Genomic DNA, 20,209 nt, shown 5'->3' with positions numbered 1-20,209 from the left:
CCGGCGCTGGCTTCCCGCTTCCTTGCGTGCGCGTGGGAGAGATAAGAGACTGTGCGGACGAGCGACGAGCGCGGTTGCTGGCAGAGAAGTGCCCCCCCCTGCTCCCTCCGGCGCTGGCTTTCCGCTTCCTTGCTTGCGCGTGGGAGATTGAGTGCGAGTGCGTTCGCTCTCCGTGATAGCGCGCGTCCCCGCACGTTTCCGCTGGGGCATACGGCGCGCGGCGAAGATTTTATCTATACGGAACCTCACGGCGACGGCGACGGCGACGCCGACGGCAGAAATCCGGTTGAAGTGTCCATATAATTGCTATCGCAATGAAAGCCAATTATTTTTGGTTTACCACAGCGGTATATTCTAGGTCCTGTACTCTTTCCCTTGTACTGGGTGTCTGAACTATCATGCACCAAGATTTAAGGGGAGACGCTCCTCAGAAATATTTCTTTTTAAATAATGATGCTGGGTGAATGAAAATTCTACCACTTGTAGAGCTTGATCTCTTCATTCGAAATCTACTTTTAGTTTTAGGATATCTCGATAGTTTCATGTCCTAAGTGCCATGCATAAGTGAGAAGCAGTACATGTTTGTGCAGCTGCTGGACATAGCAGTTAGCATGATAGAGCAGTGCAAAATTATTTCTCCTATCCCTAACACTCCATTGAGTGCTAATAAGCAAGATAATGTGATTCCCTTTACAGGCAACTTTTTAGGAAAATTTCGTATCTGGTGCTTCATATTCAGTGGCTGGTGCCCGAGTACATTAAAAATTTTCATCCTTAAAAAAATAATGTGATTGCATTAAATTCTAGATAAGTGCATTCTACATATCCTAAAAATTACGCCCATCAAATATGGTCTTGATTGGAACACAATAAGTACATAAAATGTTGTGCACAAACGCCTTGTTTTGCCCAAAATATGAAGTTGAGAAAAATGCGATTGAAAGTTATAAAAGCTGTTTACTTCTGTTAATTATTATTATTACTTCCCGGGGAGATTGTAATGCGGCAAAGCTAACCTTGGAGAGAAAAAGCTTAGGCCTACCACCTTGCATGAGCCCAATGGCGTGCGACACCGCGGTTTGACGCATCGCACGCTTGACAATGTGTCATATCTGTGCATTTTCTTGCCACCTCGAGTGCTTTAACCGAGTTTATTATACTTTTCCCGATCATTTCTGGCTCTGATTTCATCATATGTGAAATAGGAGAGATCAATGTTGCTGAAACAACTAAAAACACAAAACCTGTTTCTTTAATAAAAATCGCCGTTTTTTTACCCGCCTCTCCCCTTAAAAATATGAAAATGCCACATAGCTGGACAGAACTGAAGTACATAATGTTGTTTGCCATCGCTTGGAGATACTCAGATTATTTTTTGCATTCTGCCTAATTATTTGTTTATTTGATTGTTTTGTTTATTTGATACCCACAGCGCCATAAGGCATTACAGTGGGGGGAATACTACATGATTACAAGACAGAACACAAGCTCAATTTGCAGTAAGTACAGTACAGCCTAACCAGCTAGTAGGAAGTACACTCAATACACAACGTAACGAAGATTGACAAAAATGTACGAAAAATTCCAGCGGGTAACATACAGTAAGACGAAAACAAATACAATATGTATACCGCACAAAAAACACCCGTCATCAACTGAACAACTCACTTGACTCTAACAAAGGAAAAAATGAATCACTACCAACAGCGACAACGATCGCTGAAGGCAATCGATTCCACTGGGAAACCGTTTTAGGGAAAAAAGAATTACTGAATGCTGCTGTCTTACATCGGTACTCCCGCACTTTGTACATGTGATCGACTCGTCCAGACACGTAATGAGGTGGAAAAATGTAACTGTCACGAGGAATACAAGTTCGAGATAAGTATACATCATGGAAAAGCTTCAAACGCTGCTTAGCCCGGCGTGTGACCAACTGTTCCCATCCTAAAGTTTGCTTGCAGCGCGTCATGCTGAAGTTGTGGCTCTTAACAATGTTTCCCAGGACATAACGGGCGCCCATGTTTTGCACTTTTTCCAATTTATCTTTATCGAGGGCAGTGGGCGGGTCCCATACGCTACTCGCGTAATCAAGTATCGACTGCACGCATGATTTATACAGTAATTCCCGCGTGGACTGGGGAAACTCACGCGTGTTTCGCCGCAGGAACCACAGGGATCTACAAGCCTTAGCTATCGCATAATCAACATGACGGTGCCAATACAGAGTTGGCGTGGAAAATACGCCCAAATACCTGTACTCAGAAACTATTTTTAAAACCTTCTTGTTTACAGTATACGAAGGCGAAGCTTCATCCTTCTTTCTAGAAAACGTCATACACATTGTCTTCTCCAAATTAAGTTGCATTTGCCATTTTTTACACCATGTATTTATCTTGTCCAAGTCGTCTTGAACTGCGCCGCGATCACTTTCGCAGTTTATTGCTCTATAAACGATGCAGTCATCTGCAAACATTCTCATCGACGATTGTACGCCCAGGGTGATGTCATTAATATACATTAAAAACAATAATGGGCCCAGTACTGACCCCTGAGGGACCCCGGACGTCACATTGGTAGTGGATGACTGTTCACCGTTCACGAAGACGTACTGCTGCCTGGAATTTAAGTATTCTGCAATCCAGTTAATAACTTTCGGGTTAATTTTGTATTGGGTCATTTTCTGCAATAATAAATTATGGGGGACTAAATCGAACGCTTTTCTGAAATCCAAAAAAATGCAGTCAATACTGGTTCGGTTGTCCAGCGCGCATGCTACCTCATGAGTAAATTCGATTAACTGGGTCACACAGGAATGGTCCTTGCGAAAGCCATGTTGGCGTTCATTTAACAAGGAATTGGCTTCTAAGTGCTTCATTATTGATGAGTATAAGACATGCTCTAAAATTTTGCAGCAAACGGCTGTTAACGATATAGGACGATAATTTGAAGCAATTTCTCGTGGTCCCGATTTGTGAATAGGTACAACAGCAGCCAATTTCCAATCACTAGGTAAGGCACAATCGCGTAAAGATTTTTCGAAGATTATTACTAAGTATTGAGACACTATGTGTGCACAGGATTTCAAGAGAGCGTTAGGCAGCCCGTCAGGTCCAGAAGCTTTTGATACATCTAGGCGCTTTAGCAGGGTTTCAACTCCTTGGCTATAAAATACAATATCGTCCATCTGAGTCTCGCCCGGAGAAGGTACAGATAAGCGGTACGCGTTTGTTTGCGTACCTGGGACGGAAAAAACAGAGGTAAAATATGAATTAAAGCTCTCAGCTTTTTCAGCAGCACTTTCAATGACGACACCATTCTGTTTCAGAGCAGGGATTGAAACAGAGTCCTTTTTCTTTCCTTTCACATATTTACATAGTTCCTTTTTATTTTGCTGAAGTCGTGATTGAAATGACTGAAAATATGCAGTTTTCGCAGCTGTCGTAGCACCTTTTAATTGAGACGCAATTTCCTTAAGCTTACGAAAATTTTGAATAGACGGATTGCACAAATGGTGGTGATAGGCCCTTTTCCGTTTCTGTGCTAAAGCATGTAACTGTTTTGTAAACCATGGCTTGCTTCTTTGACGCCTTTTAGATAGCAGCGAGGACGGCACGTGACGGTCACGTAGTTCCAAAAACTTATCTTTGAAATTTGACCAAAGCTGCTGTACTGAAAGTGATTCTGCAAGTGTCTCGAAGACAACAAAGTAATTGTCAAGCTCGGCCCCAATTTCATCGGTATTTGCCTTCGCATAACTAAATATACGCCGGCTGTTAGTAGCAGTAGTATTTTGATAGCTCATGTTCATTTTACATACAACAGCTTCGTGGTCACTAATTCCTGGTATGACTACCGTGGACAGAACTTTATCTGGTGCATTTGTGAAAAATAAATCAAGAACATGATTTTCTCTTGTGGGCTCCAGAACAGTCTGCGTAAGTGAAAATAAGCTAACAATACTGGCCATAGCAGTATATAGCCTGCCAGTAATTCCTAAAAAGGCAGGCTGGCTGTGCCAATCAAGATCTGGAAGGTTAAAATCTCCAGCTACAACAATGTAGTCAGTTTTAATTACTTCTAATTGGCTCGTAAGCTCCGATAATGTTTCTACAGAGACCTGCGGTGGGCGGTAAAAGGAGCACACAGATAACGTTTTACCATTCGGAAGTCTTATTTGACACCATACTGCTTCGCATGTGCTTTCCCGCACTAGAGTTTGACATGACGCAACGCTTTCGTCAACCAGAACAAATACGCCCCCACCATGGTTATTCCGATCTTTTCTGAAGCATACAAAGTTGGCTGGGAACACTTCACTGTCAGCTACGCTCTCATCAAGCCACGACTTTGTTCCTATTACGACTAACGGTTTAACAGTTTCTAAGAGGCTACTTAGTTCATCAACCTTATTCTTAATACTGCGGCAATTGACTACAAGAAAAGATATTTTGCCGGACGGATCGCTGCATGGTCATTTGCTTCGTACGACTTCTTCAGTACTCTCATCATAAACATATTTGGTTTTGTTCAAGTAGAGGGTGTCGTTTTTTTATTATAGCCTGTGTGTCATCAGTTTTGTGTTCCTGTGCGAATTTCCAAAGCCGTCGCCTTATCGTTCGCCTTTGAGGCGAGAAATCTTCTGAGAGGCTGATATCAGTTCCTTTTAGATTCTTTGCACTCATCAAAAGGTCTTGTTTTTCTTTGTAAGATGCAAAGTTTGCGATCACAGGCCGATTTTTTCCCGGGATGAATTTGCCGATTCTATGCGCTCTTTCGATGAACTGCGGTGTGATTTTGAGCATTCTTGTGCATATGTTTTTGACGTGTTTTTCCGACTCTGACCACGGTTCCTTGCTATCGCTGTCTGCTATGCCGTAGAAAATAAGATTACATCGCCTACTGCGATTATCCAGGTCGTCTACTTTTGTCATCAGAGATTGCATACTGCGTTCTTGATGGTCGCAGAGCTTTTTACATTCATCTACTGCTGCTTCTATGCGCTTTGTCAAGTCTTCTAGAGCAGCTTTTTGTGCTGTTTGGTTTCTTTCAATGCTATTAAGCTGTTCCTTAATATCACTTTGTCCGTCCAAAATTTTCTGCAGTGTTGCCGCATCAGGCCCCGGGTTCATTTCAATATCTCCGCACAACAAGAGCAAAAGTAAATAAAAACTCCATCGCTTCCACAACAGGAACCGCCGTTTTGTGCGACAATGTACAATAGAGTGCGACCTTACACAGTCATACAACACTTGGGGTGGAACCGGCAAAAGGAAAAGAACAAGCTTCTCGTGGTGTGGTAAGTGACTAACCTGCATGAACAGAAAAAATTGCGTGACCGGCTGATCCATCGATGTGCCGGTTCCACGCCCAGTTTGCCGTCTGTCGCTTGCTCCCTTATGTACGATGTAGTCGCAACAGGCCGCCTCCGGATCATCCCATTGTTTGCAGACAGGTATTGGGCACTGACCAAAATCAGCGGCTGCGCAGGTCTTCATCCATCCTCGGTCGTTGGTAGATTCAACGCTGAAACTTGAAGAATCCTGGTTTCCTTGACTGTAGATAAGTGGGTGCTCCGACGTTGCAACGCAGATAGCCTGCATGAACAGAAAAAATTGCGTGACCGGCTGATCCATTGATGTGCCGGTTCCACGCCCAGTTTGCCGTCTGTCGCTTGCTCCCTTATGTACGGTGTAGTCGCAACAGGCCGCCTCCGGATCATCCCATTGTTTGCAGACTGGTATTGGGCACTGACCAAAATCAGCGGCTGCGCAGGTCTTCATCCATCCTCGGTCGTTGGTAGATTCAACGCTGAAACTTGAAGAATCCTGGTTTCCTTGACTGTAGATAAGTGGGTGCTCTGACGTTGCAACGCAGATAGCCTGCATGAACAGAAAAAATTGCGTGACCGGCTGATCCATCGATGTGCCGGTTCCACGCCCCATACATAATTAGCCTTAATTAATTAATCAACTTCTCAAGTATTATAATTAGATGAAAAGTGTCAAGGAGAAAAACTTTGGAGCAACTTGAAAAACTCCCGATACAGCTTTCTGTTGCTCAACGTGCTACATAAAAGTGTTTTTCCAAGCGTGAAAGAAGCCTGCGAATGTACGCAATGTTGCCACGAGACTAGGCACTGTGTGGCTGCACTGTGCAGGCCTTTCACGTTTGCGCCTCTGCTCATCGAGTAAAACACCGTCCTCACTTGTGTTTACCAGAATACCGGACACACTAATACTGTCTAATATGTGGATTTGTACTCCTTGCTTTCATTTACCATTTTTACTCTTAACTATGGGTGTGCAAATACCGAATAGTAGATTTCAAATTGTATATTGAATCAAATAAAGAAAAGAAAGCTGAACATCGAATCGGATATTGAATATCAGAAAATTTAACACGATGTTTTAAGCTTACAAAATTTGTGCAAAAAAATGTCGCAGTTTCACCCAAAAGGCGAAGCATCAATTGCGATAGCAAATTAGTAGAGAGCTATACGGAGTAAGGATTGTAGTTTCTGAGCTGTATAAACTTGGACATGTAGCAACACCAGCTATGCGCAGAACTGTTGTCGACGCCGTCGGCGTTTTGCCCGCGTTCGCACCGAACGCGCGCAGCGTTGGTGACTGTTGCCGGTGCCTCTGGCGGCCGCTCGGAGGTTTTCGACGAAATCAGAACGGGAAACTCGTCGAGCAGCATCGGAAGACTTTGCTACCTACTCGCCTCGCAACGTTTTTATAGAAATATGCATTTGGTGCCACAGCTAAACGTCGCCTCCCCTCCCTCCCTCCCGTCCCCCCACGGCCTTTCGCGCGATGGAAGAAGTCGCGTTTGCTCTCTGCCGGGCGCTCGCTCCCTGTGAAAGCGCGCGTCCCTCGCGCACTTTCATCCGCAAATACAGCACACGGCGCACGGCGATGATTTCATCGCCATTGGACTCTATATGGAACCTCACGGCGACAATGCTGATGACGCCGACGGCAGGAATCCGCTTGGAATGTCCATATTGCTGTGTCTTTATTGCGATAGCAATAAAGACACAGCAATATGGACACTCCGAGCAGGTGCTCAGGAGTCTACTCACATTATGTAATAAGAATGTTGAAAAATATGAGTAACTAAGGTATCTATGAATCGAGATGTATGGTATGGTCTACTCTTATTAAAAGAGAACATAATATTAGTATGCTAACATTGATGACAACTCAGTGCATATACGGTCTGAAAAATATTTTTATAGCATATGTGCCAAGTTCGTCTGTGTGCTTGAGTTCACATGTGGGCAGAAACCTCCGTAATGCGTGAATTTGCGGGGTGAACATGTGTATGCGATATGATCTGCATGCATTCTGGTGGCTTATTGTCCCGATCTTCTCGCATGTGTTTGTTTGTGCTTTTCATATGTGCTGGCTTTATTGTTCCCTCTGTCCGTGTCGCGTTAATTGCTTCGATCGGTCCCGTTGACCTGGACGAACCTTGTACCGACAGAAATAGTAAGCTGTGAGAGCACTCATCAAGGCACCGACCACGGCCAGTTCTTTTACTGAATATACCAAATATTCAAAGAACCAAATATAGTCGATATTCGATTCGCGAATTGAATTATACAAACGTTTGCAATTAGGTTTGTATCGTTGGAGTATTCGCACACCTCTGCTCTTAATCAAACATGTCTCAATACAAGTCAGTTTCTTTTACCAATTTTTTATCCTAATCTTTATTGTTCGTTTTTTAAAATGACCAAATTGTATACAGTCGAACCCCACTACAACAAACGCCACTACAACGAAATTTCCGCCACAACAAAGATTTTCCAATTTCCCATCAGCTGCCCATAGAAAGTAATGCAAAAAAAGTGTCTTTATAACGAAGGCGTTTTATTCGGTATTTCCGCTTCAATGAACTTTTTGAAGACGAAACTGGGGCTGAAGTGAAATTGGAACTGCCAAGTAGTCAAATTAGAAGGCCCTTACAAAGCTGTGATGATCGTATGTCCGCTTGAACGAGGTTTTCGCGAACGAAATCAAATCCAAAGTACTGATTTGAGCCATTGCAATCCATAGCATGGTCATCCCGCACCTGCGTGACACTGCACGGGATCACCACAATTGCTGCTGTTTTCTCTCTGGTGTGTGTCTTGTTGAAATGTGTATGCCAAAGAAGAAGTATAAATTTCTCTCTAGAGGAGAAGGCATAGATGATTGCCAAGGCAGAAAGTGGAAAGAAAAAATTTTGCAGTTTCGCCCTAAAGGTGAAGCATCATTTGCAATAGCAAATTAGTGGACAGTGATACGAACTAAGGATAGTAGTTTTATCGGCCATATAAACTTGTAAACATTTGCTTTATAACTAAATTACCAAGCATAGTGTCACGCACGCACAGGTAAACCTGAACACATCTCGCTCGATGACCGCAGAAGCTCGCTGTCAAAACGCTGGAGTGATGAGGCGTGGCAGCAGCAGTGAGCGAATGGACTTTTTTGCCGTCTCTCGCTTCAACGCGAACTAAACGTCAAAAACAAAGTGCATACGACTCTACCAGCACTAGTTGCACTTTGCCCACATCGCAGATCGCATTAAAGATGAGGCTGAGGCGCGCGTGGGCAGGCATGCACTTTGTGCACATCGCAGATCACTTTCAAGATACGGCGCCCGCGCGGCCGCGCCGCAGGCAGCCGCCACTGTTGTCAACATGATGCCAACATCTCGTCGTTAGGGAAAAATGACAATCTGCAAGACACACTGACTCCGGCGACTGCTTTGAAATGTAGTAATGGATCCCTGTTACCTCATCAGAAAAGTAATCAGAGCCCACAATAATGACATTGCGATGGCTCTTTTAACAGACTGTGAGACTCGCGTAAAGCCTTTGTTTGCTGTGAAGCATAAGAAATCCCGGCTGATCGACTTCTGGAAATAAAACTTCTGGTAAGCATAAGCTTGCCAAGCTTGCTGACTTTGTCATAAATATGCAATAAAATTGGGATAATTCAAAATGCTTCATTGCGGCGGTGCATGTGCTGTAAAATGAATGTTTTGCGATTGGCCGGGCATGCGCATTGGCTTAGGCGTCGGCCGCAATGTACGAAAAATGCTGTAACAGCGGCGCGAAATGCATTCTCTCGTGAAGTTGACACCTTATTGACCGCCTTCAGTACGTCTCCACCTTTGCTCCCACGCCATCGCGATTATTTCCTGGACGATGGTTTTGGTTTCATTCGTGGCTTTGCCGTTTGGTGTACATACTAATTTCGCATGAACGAAGTTCCACCACAACGAAATTTTTCGTGTGTCCTGTGAATTTCGTTGTAGCGGGACTTGACTGTAGTATCTTCTTAGTTCCTGTTTTCTTGGAAAACTAGGTCCTTCAGATTGACAATGCCTGTTTACACATGTGGATGTCTTTCAGTTATTGTCACCCTTACTTCTTGGAAGAACGGACAACAGTACCCCAATACCTGTTCCCTCAGTATCACGATAAACCCTCCCCTTCCCCCCTTTTCTGTTGCGAACACTGTGCCAAACTTCCCCCAACCTACTCTGTGCACCCGCTTATTCTCCTCCCCCATTGAGAGTCCATAAATGCTGTTAAGGAGAGCAGTGGGTGCCCTGAAGACAGGTCCCCTTGTCAAAATGTTGGCTTCAGCGACATTCCTTCAATCACTTCTAGCTTTCCGGAGCGATGTTAGCAGACAAAACATGTCTTCATTTCATTTTAATTCATTTATTCATATTATGCCTTACAGGTGCCATGTCAGGCTTTTATTAAGGGAAGTTACATGGAATTGTGCTAGACACAGGAACAAAAAAACGCACAGAAAATAAACTAAATACTATGCAAGAAAAAATACTAGAAAATGGGAGAGGGGACACTCCATACAATGGCAGTCCGTGTGGTCTCGAGCTTTGTCAGAAGAGAGTGAAGGAAAGCTTTTATGACTGTTTTTATCTGCGCACCATTCAAGTAGGCAGATGCTTCGCTTCCTTCATTTCTTGTGATGTTTGTCTTGTCGCCCCTTTTTTTCTCCATACCTTGTGGCGGTCCCATGAAGGCAGAAGCGTGACTCTTTCTGGGTGCAGAAACTGCTCCGGCAGAAGTGAATTGTGACTTGCACCTGTAAAGTTTGTGCTTTCTGTGAAGCTGTCTGCGAAGACGGCTTCACTGTGTCTGTGAAGCTGTCTGTGAAGACAGCTGCTTGCACCGCTGTCTTGAGCAATATTGTTGTTGCAAGGCATATAAATACATTCTCTTCGCTCAACAGATCCCTGTAACCTCCAGGCTGCAAATCGTGGGAATTGTTATCTTCTTGAAGGCAAAGCTGAGAATTCCCATTACGGCACGAGCCTGTATAAGAGAACGCACCTACAGTGTGCGCAGCTGTAGACAAGTTGTTGCCCTTCTGTTTTTCCAGATTGGCGTCTTGTGGTTGCTCCTGGCATTCAGCATCAGTGAGTTGCACCTGTCTTCCCTCGAAAATCATAAAAACGGTTCCCTGTCAAATTCGATCAAGGGACTTTCTTTTTGTCTAGTAGAACATTCCCTTATGTTCTCTGCAGTACTTATCAAAAATGAGGTGCTACTCGAAATGTTGCGCGTATATTTTGTCTTTTGCTTTAAGCAGTCACTTACTTCCAGGAATTTTCTTTTGCCGCTGCTGCAGCAACTACAGGTCAGATGGTGCTGTGAAGAGAGGAAACTTCTTCCGTCCTCTGCCATACCTGGATTTATAGCTGGGCACAAAACACTTCATCAATCGCTGTTCTGTTGTTTCGCCTTTTCAAGCATGAGTATGAACACACCTTGTTCCGTCGGGCATGATTAACTCTTCCGTACCGTACCCATTGGGCATCATTAGCGCTCTATCGATGGTTTGAAATGCCACTTTCGTGACCTTCCATGCCCTTACGGAGACACTGCGCTATCGGACGTGAAGGAGGAGAACGATATTTTTGTTTTCTAAGCAGTTCGCTTTTTTCCCGCCAGGCGGTGATTTTTAAACGCGTTCCGAAGTGTCGCGATTGTCAAAGCAGAACGCAAAAATGTCCGGCTCCGAAAACGGCGCACGCACTTTGGGAGATCGCAGATATCGCGATTCCGCTGCCTCTGTGGCTGATCTTATCGATACATCGAATAGCAGCGATTCAGAGGACGCTGCCTTTTCGTCGGACTTTGAGTCTGAAAGTGACGACAACGCAAACCATCCCGGAACATCGGCGGCTGCAGCCCGGCACGCCCAACTGTAGTGCTTGCAATTAAATTTTTGCAGCAGAATACCTGTTCAATGAAAAATTTCGATTTTTTCAGAGATAATGCCTTATAGACGGCAATACATTTTCTACATCTCATAATTTTAGTAACATTATTTTCTTAGTAGATACAAATGTGTTTTTACAAACATTGTTCAATTTTATCGCTCAGTCTTGATTTTAACAATTTATATATGTTTTATGACATACATCTTGTTAATAAAACTTTTATGCGTGAAAAGTGAATCCATCATGCTTTATGGTTATGTATTACAATAAATATTGAGTGCAGTAGTTCCTTCAGAAAAAAAACATCTGCCGTAACATAGAAAAAACAGATATTTTACCCATGGTAGGGAAAGAGTTAAACTTATTGCACGCATAGTAAACAAAGCTCTGTTCTGTTGTTTCGCCTTTCAGGCATTAGTATCAATACACATTGTTTCGTTGGACATTACCGAACTTCGTAGGTGGCGCTACGCAAGGAGAGTAGTTAAGCCCCACACAAGTCGGCCTGACAAGAAGAGGAGAAAGCATGTGCAAACGTTAGCAAGTAGAGCAGAGGGAGAGTGCAAAGAGAATTAGACGCACGGCGCCCATGTTTCACGATTTGTCCGGAGTGAATGTGTTGCACAGCGGCGGAGTCGGCGCTCCTGTCCATCCTACTCTGTGGGCATATGTCAGAACAAACCCTCCAAAAATGTACAATGCATCAACATAACGTACAGGTGGGAGTGCAGAGGGCTGCAGCTTGTGCAGAGGGCATATTATTAGTGCACTTCTGGCATGCTGGAGGTTGGGACATGAGCATCTAAGCACGCAAGAGCATGGCCTGTTAAAACTCGTTGGTGAACTAGAGCGCAGGTTTATAACACAACCACTTCCTTTTTTTTTTTTTTTCCTGCTGGAAATGCAGTGTGTTTGTGAAGGTAGTGGTAGAGCATTGCTATCACAGCTGTGAGTATTTTGCTTTGAAGCAAAGCGATGGCAAGAATGTACTCTTATTATTTCATTTATGTTGCTGAGGCATTCGAGCAAACTACACTGAAGGCCCTGATTCTATAAGCATTGCCTTCACATTTCATTTCATTGCCCTTCAGCATCTGCTTGAATAGTAACTACGCTGCTGTTATCATTGGGATCTGCCACTCAGTGTGACAGGTGATAGTCAAAGACAGTAAAAGCTCGTTAATTCGACCCTTGTCAATTTGGAATATCAAATAATTCATACTCGTCCTCTGGTCCCAGCAGGTGTATGCATTATTTAATGCAATCAAACTCTCGTTAATTCAGGTATATTTGGCCGCACATCGGTTCATTCGGACAATTCTCTAAGCTCGGGTGAGCACGAAGCGACGCAAATGCACGACGCAAAAGACCAAAAACGGTGTTTGCACTCAATCGAACCGAACTGGCGGAATCCGCATCGCCATAGTCATCTGCATAAATTGTGCATGAATGACGGCAACGGGAGAATGCTTCGTCCCTATTTGTGCCTCTAAAGCCTTTATTCTTGTGTTTACCACTGTGCATAACACTGCATCGGCCGCGTGAGTTGATAACTGCACAGTTGCCATCCATGATCGCATCAATAGCGACCGTGGTTGCGGCAAAGGGTAGTTTCGTTTTGACTCGGTGCTTGTGTCGGCCGTATGCCTTCAAAACCGCAGTATGACTACAAGGTCGCCTTCCATGATCGCATAGATAGCGACTGCGGTTTCATCCACAGTCGTTGCAGAAAACGACAGTTTCGTTTGACTTGGTACAAACCTGGTGAGGATGAAGAGCACCAGCTTTATTGAGATGGACGGACAATCTGTTGGTGACCAGCTCACTGGTGAAAAAATAATCGGGACATGCGCACGGTAGTAAAAAGCGTGTCTCAGATGAAAGCGTGTGCCGCAGCCATGCAGCAAAGGAGTCATGAGGCCTTCGTCACTGCGAGCGTTAATCAGTCACGAGATGATGAGAATTGCAGCTTCTGCATTGCTTTTGTGCAAAATGGAAGCAGGATTTGATGATTCATTCAGTAAATAAAAGCATATTGACCTAGTAAGCACTTCTTTATTGTTTTCTTGATACCCTTGATAATTCAACATTCGGTTAATTCGGACATTTCTTTCGGTCCCGTGAAATCCAAATTACAGAGGTTTTGCTGTAAGTAATTGAGTGCAAACACCTCATTCTACCAAGGTAGGCTTAGACTCGTGCTCTTGCTATTCAGGCGTGCTCCAAGCGCCTCACAAGTGAAAGCACACATTGTCAACATTTGTTGTCCATCACACAGGCACTAGAGCCACCCTCAAATTTACTAAACTTTGTTACACGTTTAGAATGCTGCAAAAGCTTTCAAGAAGATGGTAGAGTGAAATGTTTAAGAGGATGGTTGCATTGAGAATATGTGTCGTGCAGGGAAGACTCATGTGTGTTGCATAATTTTAGCAAACGAGAGCACACTGTATGGGGTGTAGATGGCCTAGTCTTTCTGTCTGCACTATGTCCTGTGGCCTCACAATGCTGCTGCGAAAGCTGGACCAACATTATTGTGATCTTTTGTGTGTGCAGGACATTATGTTTCTGCTATTATGCCTGTTTGTTGCAGTGGTTACACTCGCCTGCTCTTTGCAGGTGCAACTACTGTGTTGTGCACGAGCTGTTCAATTTGTACGAGAGTCGCCTGTTCTGCTTCTCTGAGGACGCTGCGCACGAGGAGGCCCAAGATAAGGAGGATGCGCTGTTTGGTGCCCTCCGTCGTGGGAACTGGGGTGACAGCAACTTGGAGAAGATCATCAAAAGCTTGAGCAAGAGTTCATCCTTTGCAGGTGCATCCTCTATACTTGCATTGGCTGCTCTCTTGTTATTCATAATAGTGCACGGGTGACAGGAGGTTTGTCATCATGCAACTGGGGCAGAGCTTCACTGCATCAATTGTTGAAGCCATTTGTCCAAGAGGAAAAACTTGTGTTAATATATCGTGACATAAAAAAAAAGAAAGGAAACGACTGGAAGAGCAACTAAGTATGCCTACTTGCGAAGGTACAAAGATGGTTCTGTATAAGCCAAGGTAGCATGCAAGTCATCAGATTTGATTGTTCAGGATTTGTTGTATTCAGTACACTGCTGCAGAATTTCCTCTGAGGCTGCTGCCATATCTGCAATGAAAGGGGTGTTGACAGCTTTGAAAGCTGTGGGGCTATCTTTCAGCAGTTAATTGATAAACTGCACCAGAGATCTAGAAGAGCTATGAATTGGGCTGGTTGGTGTGCATTCATTTTTTCTTGCGCTAAGTACAGTAAGACGCCACAGGGATGAAACGGACACTGGATATGAAGCGGACACGAAGTGACACACGGGAGCGCAAACTACCAACTGGTTTATTGTCAGATCATTATACAGTATTTAAAGCACACAGCACCGTATTGCGACTGCGTGAACTATGATTACGGCAGAAACACTCAGGTCACCTACTCACGTTTCTGGTTGTTAGGATTCTATCGGTGCATTCTGTGTGTGTATGCATTCTTTGCGTAGGTGATTTCGGCTTTTGTTAGCATGATTGAAGGCGTGCTCACGCAGTTGTCTTTTTCTTCTTCTATTCCTAAAGCCTCTCGTATTTCCCTAGTTATTTTGTCTTTTTCTTTAGCGACAACTGTCGTCTTTTCAAAGTAAGCTGTGCATTTGCACGTTCTACGATGCATGGCGAGATTGCTGGATGCTGTTACTTGTTCGCATGCGTATCGATGTTCTCTGAGCCTGTCAATCAGACAGCGTCCCGTCTGGCCCACGTATACCTTACCGCAATTTAGCGGAATCTTGTACACGACGTTATTTTCACAGGTTACGTATTTTTGTGCGTGTGTTACGTTACATGGTTGTCATATGTAAGAGGCCGCCTGCGGCGCGAAAAAGAAGAAGAGCACGTGAAGCACAGTGTTCGGAACGGCACGAGCTCTCAAGGCGCGTGAGCCGAGGCGCGATCAGGGGATGAACGGCGCTGTCGGGGAATTATCGACGTGGCTCCGGGCCAGGAAGGTCGCATCGCCAGCTCCGCTCTGGCGACGGGAGACTTGGGGGTCTGGCTGAGTCCGTGACGTTGGCCGTCCAAGGTGTGGCCGTCGACCTCGGCAAGTTCGAGCGAGGCTCCTGGACTGGCTGCAGCCTCTCACGACAGGACCGGGTACCCCAGAGAGGATCCCCCTTCTGCGGCAGACCGGCACGTTCGATTCTCCACGGGACGCCACGTCGGCACTCATGAAGAAGTTGCGACGCATCCCGACGCTAGGCCTATCCAGGTGGGCCTAAGCAACGCCGAGCGCCGTCACTGAAGATTTACTGACGAGCTCAGCACCGACGAAGTACCGACGAGCTGAGCACCGATAAAAGAGACGACGCGACGACGGCAAGGCGACTACAGCATCAACGAGAGCACCAACTGCTGGGGAAAAAGAGCCGACAAGCCGGAACACACGTTCAACAACGGGTGCAGCAAGGTGACTCTTTGTAGCGTTTCAGGCATGCGTCTCAGCGATAAGACAGGGTTGCCTGACTTTGAAGGATTAGACGCTGCATACATGCGTAGGCGCAAATTAGAACTTGTGTAGTGTATTGAGCCTTAAGTTGTTCTTGTATTTGTTCGATATGCTTTACTATGCTTGATTTTTAGTTTGAGGTTTTTGGTTGTGAGGTTTGCGTGTTATTAAAAAATCTGTTTGCTGTGTCGCCATCCGTCTTCCTTCTCCATCTCTTCTAACACCCGCGCGCCCCGAGATCAGTGACAAAAAACATTACAATGGTCCTTGCGCTTTTTTGTTCTCTGAATTCACATTCTTGCAAAGCCCTCTTAGCTTGATCGGTGCTGAAAAGAGCACTTTTACGTCGTGCCTTTCTGCCACCTTCTTTAGGCGGTGTGAGAGGTTGTGAACGTAAGGGATAATAACAGCTCGCTTATGTTTGTCCTTGTTATTTCTGTCCCGCATCTTCGGCCTGGTGATTTGCATAATCATTTGCTCCCCAATTTGCACTATCATGTTGTTGGGGTATCCACTTTTCTTTAGTCTGTTAATCGGTGTGCTGAGGCTATCTGTGACTGCATGAATGCAGGACTTCTTAATTGCCTGTTCGATAGCCGATTTAGCTATTCCTCTTTTTATAACCTCTAATTGGCTCGAGTCGTAGCGCAAGATTTGTTTTTCCCATCTCGTATTATATGATCAACATGTGTGACCATGTGTTAGGCTTATTTTAAGGTCCAGATACTGTATTCTCGAGTCTTTTGGTATTTCGTGCGTGAAAGATAGGCCGCTGTGTGCCTCTTGGAACATGTTTAACACACTCTTGACAGTCATAGTACAAAGTCTGCTGTATTCTGTGCATACAAGATAATAATCGACATATCTGAAACAACGTATTACACTAGTGTCCTTGAGCGTTTCTGTCAGTCGTCTGTTACCAGCCGCAAGATATAAATCTGGCAACACAGAGGCTAAGCACGACCCTATGGCGATTCCTTCTTTCTGGGCGAAAATTTCCCCTTCATATTCGATAAACGCAGAACTTAAGTATGTTCTCAGGAGGTATAAAAAATTGTCCAAGGAACATTTGCAAATGTCTTGAAATTTTGCCCAACCATATAAGTCGACACAATCTTCAACTGCCTTCACTGCATTATCCTTCGGTAAGTTGTAGTAAAGTTCTGTGACATCGATGGAAAAACACTGTATTGGCAGGGGGACTTTTCCAGGAAATCAAGGACTTGCTGCGAGTTATTTATTTTGAACGGGTCGTCGACCGGTAGAGCAGAGAGACAGGTTTTTAGATAGTTAACGAGGGCCCGTTGCCAGCTTCCTTTATCTTCAACTATTGTTCTGAATGGGTGGCCCTCCTTATGAGTTTTGACCGAAAAGAATGGCCAAAGAGTCAATGTCTTGCATTCTTTGAGGTTCTTTGCTAGTTTGGCGAGTCCCATATCATGACATTCTTTCTCTGTCTTTTTCTTTAGCTGCCCTATTTTCTTGCTTTCTACATTGCACTTCTCGAAGTTTTTCAAGATAGCTTGCATTCCTAAGGTTTTGTAGTCTTCGGCATTCAGTACTACGAAGGCGCTTAATTTGTCCGAAAGTAGGAGCTTGAGGTTTTCGTTTTTTGTATTTTGTCCGTTTCATCCCTGTGGCGTCTTACTGTACTTAGCGCAAGAAAAAATGAATGCACCAGAGATGTCACAGGCCATTGCCGCACGTCTCTCCCACATAGCCACCATGTTTTACATGTTACAGCCACACGAAAGTGTAAACGGGAAGGGAGCAGGGGTCAGTGAAATGATTCCATTGCTGAAAGCCCCCCACATCCCAGGAGAATGATATGATGAGGAGGTGCACTGGGGATTGGCAGAGACATAAGTACGAGGGGGGGCCCCATGCTGGTGGGGTTGGTTTGCAATGGCAGCAGGGTCAGTCTGCTGGCTGTGCAGGATCATGTGATCACCTCGCCATGCGTGTCAGTCTCAACTGGATGTTCTGGTGTTTGCCATGCGCACTGGTCCCATGTGATTGCCTCTTGCCACTCTCACTGAGACTTGATTGGCTGTGGCAGAATGTGTGGGATTAGATGATGCTCACTTGGTTCGGATTGATTGTACTTGACCACACTCACTGGTGTTTGCTATGTAGAGGTCGTGTGTTGCTAGCACTGTGTCATGCTCTCTTGGTAGTGGAAAGTGTTGTCATTTGTTTTCTGAGGCATTCAGGAAGATATAACATGGATGCCAAGATAGTGTGGTCAAAGAAGGATGCATCCTCTGTCAGAGGCTGCCAAAAAGCGACGTGATAATATGGCTGAGATTTGGAGAGTATTGTCATGCATGTTGTTTCTGGGCTTAGTGCTGATAGACGGGTAACCCATGATGCTTTTGCATATGTCTCTCTCAGGTGTAGCATGGGGGGCCCCCAAATTTTTTGGATGTCAGCTGCCCCATGTTTGCCCTGCAGTAGTGAAAGGGATACTGCTGCGGCATTCCACACCTCGATTTGTTATATTCAGTGCACTGTGGCACTGTTTCCTCTGAGGCTGCTGCCATTTCTTCTGCCCTTGCTGCCACACATCCCTTTGCACTCTGATGCACCGTCTCCGCTTGTGATCATTAACACAATGCTGTGTGTCGCTGGTGAGATGGGGCCTAATACAGCTATCGTTGTAAAACAATAATCACTGGGAAGGGCTTGTGTGCAAAGTGATGATAATGTCGATGCTGCTTGACCACAGCTTGTGGTGAGGGTAGGTCAGTGGGGAAGCTACTTAGCTGGGGCTTGCCTTGTTTCTGTTGTGGCACAGAGAGAGAGGCATATCAGAGGCTCTTGGTGTGCCAAGAATTGGGAAACATATCACATCAGCAATTAGCTTGTCTCGTGCAGTTGAAGCCCATCAGCTCTGGTTCAGTGATCAGTAACACCACTCCTTGAAACCTGCGATAATTTTCTCCTTCCATGAACAACCTTCTCAGCTTTCTGGCCCATGTTCCAATAAGTGCTTTTGTCATCACACTCCTCTTTCTTCCCCTGCATGCCACAGGCGTTGCTTATTGACCGGCTACTTGTTCCCCAACTGCGGTCATTCACCTTTTTGCTTATCACTGTGTCTTTTGTGTAGGGCCATCAACTGGGTGCACTGGAAGTGCTCACCACGCTTTGCTTCTGACAGCAATCTCCACAGTCATTCAGACAGTTTGCAAATTCCCTGAAATTGAGCATGCAGGCGATCACTTGGTACTTTGTTGGGTCTGCCTTTCAAGGTCATTAAACAATTTGGCTCTCAATTTTAGCCATTTTTTTTTCCCTGCATACTGTGGGAATGCTCAACTCTTTCGCGTCCCCTTATGTTTTCCCACATGACTCTCGTGTCTCCTGGAATCCAGCTTCTCCTCGTAAGCACTTTGTGGGGTCTCACACATGCTCTTGGGACAAAGGAACGACAACACAGTAGTGCAAACAATCAAAAGGGCATTTATTGCACCTTTCATACACTAATGCACACTAGCCGAATTACAACCAATAACGCATTCACATGGGCGCGCGGCGCGACAAATCAAGTAAGTCCGACTCACCGCGACCCGATAGCGAGTGAATACGTTCGCCCCATGCAATGACACCATCGCCTAGTCGTTCACGTGTATGGTTACGCGAACGGTGATGCGTTTGAACGATCCGTATTCGTCCATACTGGTGCCCCGCTCCGAGCCACGCGAGACGTCTCGCGAAGCGTGGATCGGCGCACGCGCGGGACGTCCGCGTCGCTCACCGATCCCAACCCAAAGAAAGAGCGCCTTCGACCTTTTTCTCCCAAGTCACCCCGCCGTTCGGTGGCGTTAGCATCGCGACACTCGCGCCATTTCTCGCAACGCGCCGCAACCACTACGACCGCCTCCGGCACCCAGCCGCGCTGTGAAGCCGGACCACAGGAGACGCGTGAAAGTCGCGTATCCCCACAACTTGCAGCGCTGGTATTTGGTAGTTGCGCAGCAGTGCAAGAGATGTGAGTGTTCTGCTGCTAATGCCACCTGATGGCGGGGGGATATTCGAACACAAGAAAAACTAGCGTTCTTCTTTTTTGGCTTGAGGTCTTGGTCGCTGTCGGTCGGCTGCGCGCTTGCTGGCATTCTTCGCGGGACCGTCCTGCGAAAGGCTTAGGAGTAGGACGCCAGGATAGATGAACACGATCATTTGAATGCACCCCTGTTTGCATGACTGCATCTGTGAATTACTTAGGTGTTGGTGTTTTGGCAAGGGTGAACATATTCGCTTGAAATGTTCACGCCTGAGGGTTGTATGAATAGGAAAATTTTCGAATCGAATCAAATACAAATATTCGACAAAACGAAACTCCTAATACCGAATTGAATATTGAGTATTAAATCACTTCTGAAGTGACATCAAGTACAATTAGATGCTCAAATAATGGAGGAGCTTGT

At 45.3% G+C, this 20,209-nt stretch overlaps 1 protein-coding gene across 3 annotated transcripts in view; it reads left to right on the top strand.

The window, feature by feature from the left end:
• Window positions 1-20,209, top strand: part of LOC119460522 (E3 ubiquitin-protein ligase SHPRH) — a 245,675-nt gene that overhangs the window by 125,065 nt on the left and 100,401 nt on the right. For all 3 annotated transcript variants that reach the window (XM_037721440.2, XM_037721439.2, XM_049655121.1), the window contains one exon: window positions 13,879-14,072. In XM_037721440.2, coding sequence (XP_037577368.1) covers window positions 13,879-14,072 — 194 coding nt within the window. The remainder of the gene's footprint in view (window positions 1-13,878; window positions 14,073-20,209) is intronic.

The sequence above is a fragment of the Dermacentor silvarum genome, chromosome 8 (genome assembly GCF_013339745.2).
Source record: "Dermacentor silvarum isolate Dsil-2018 chromosome 8, BIME_Dsil_1.4, whole genome shotgun sequence".
NCBI lineage: Eukaryota > Metazoa > Arthropoda > Arachnida > Ixodida > Ixodidae > Dermacentor > Dermacentor silvarum.
This window is presented reverse-complemented; position numbering and strand designations above follow the sequence as displayed.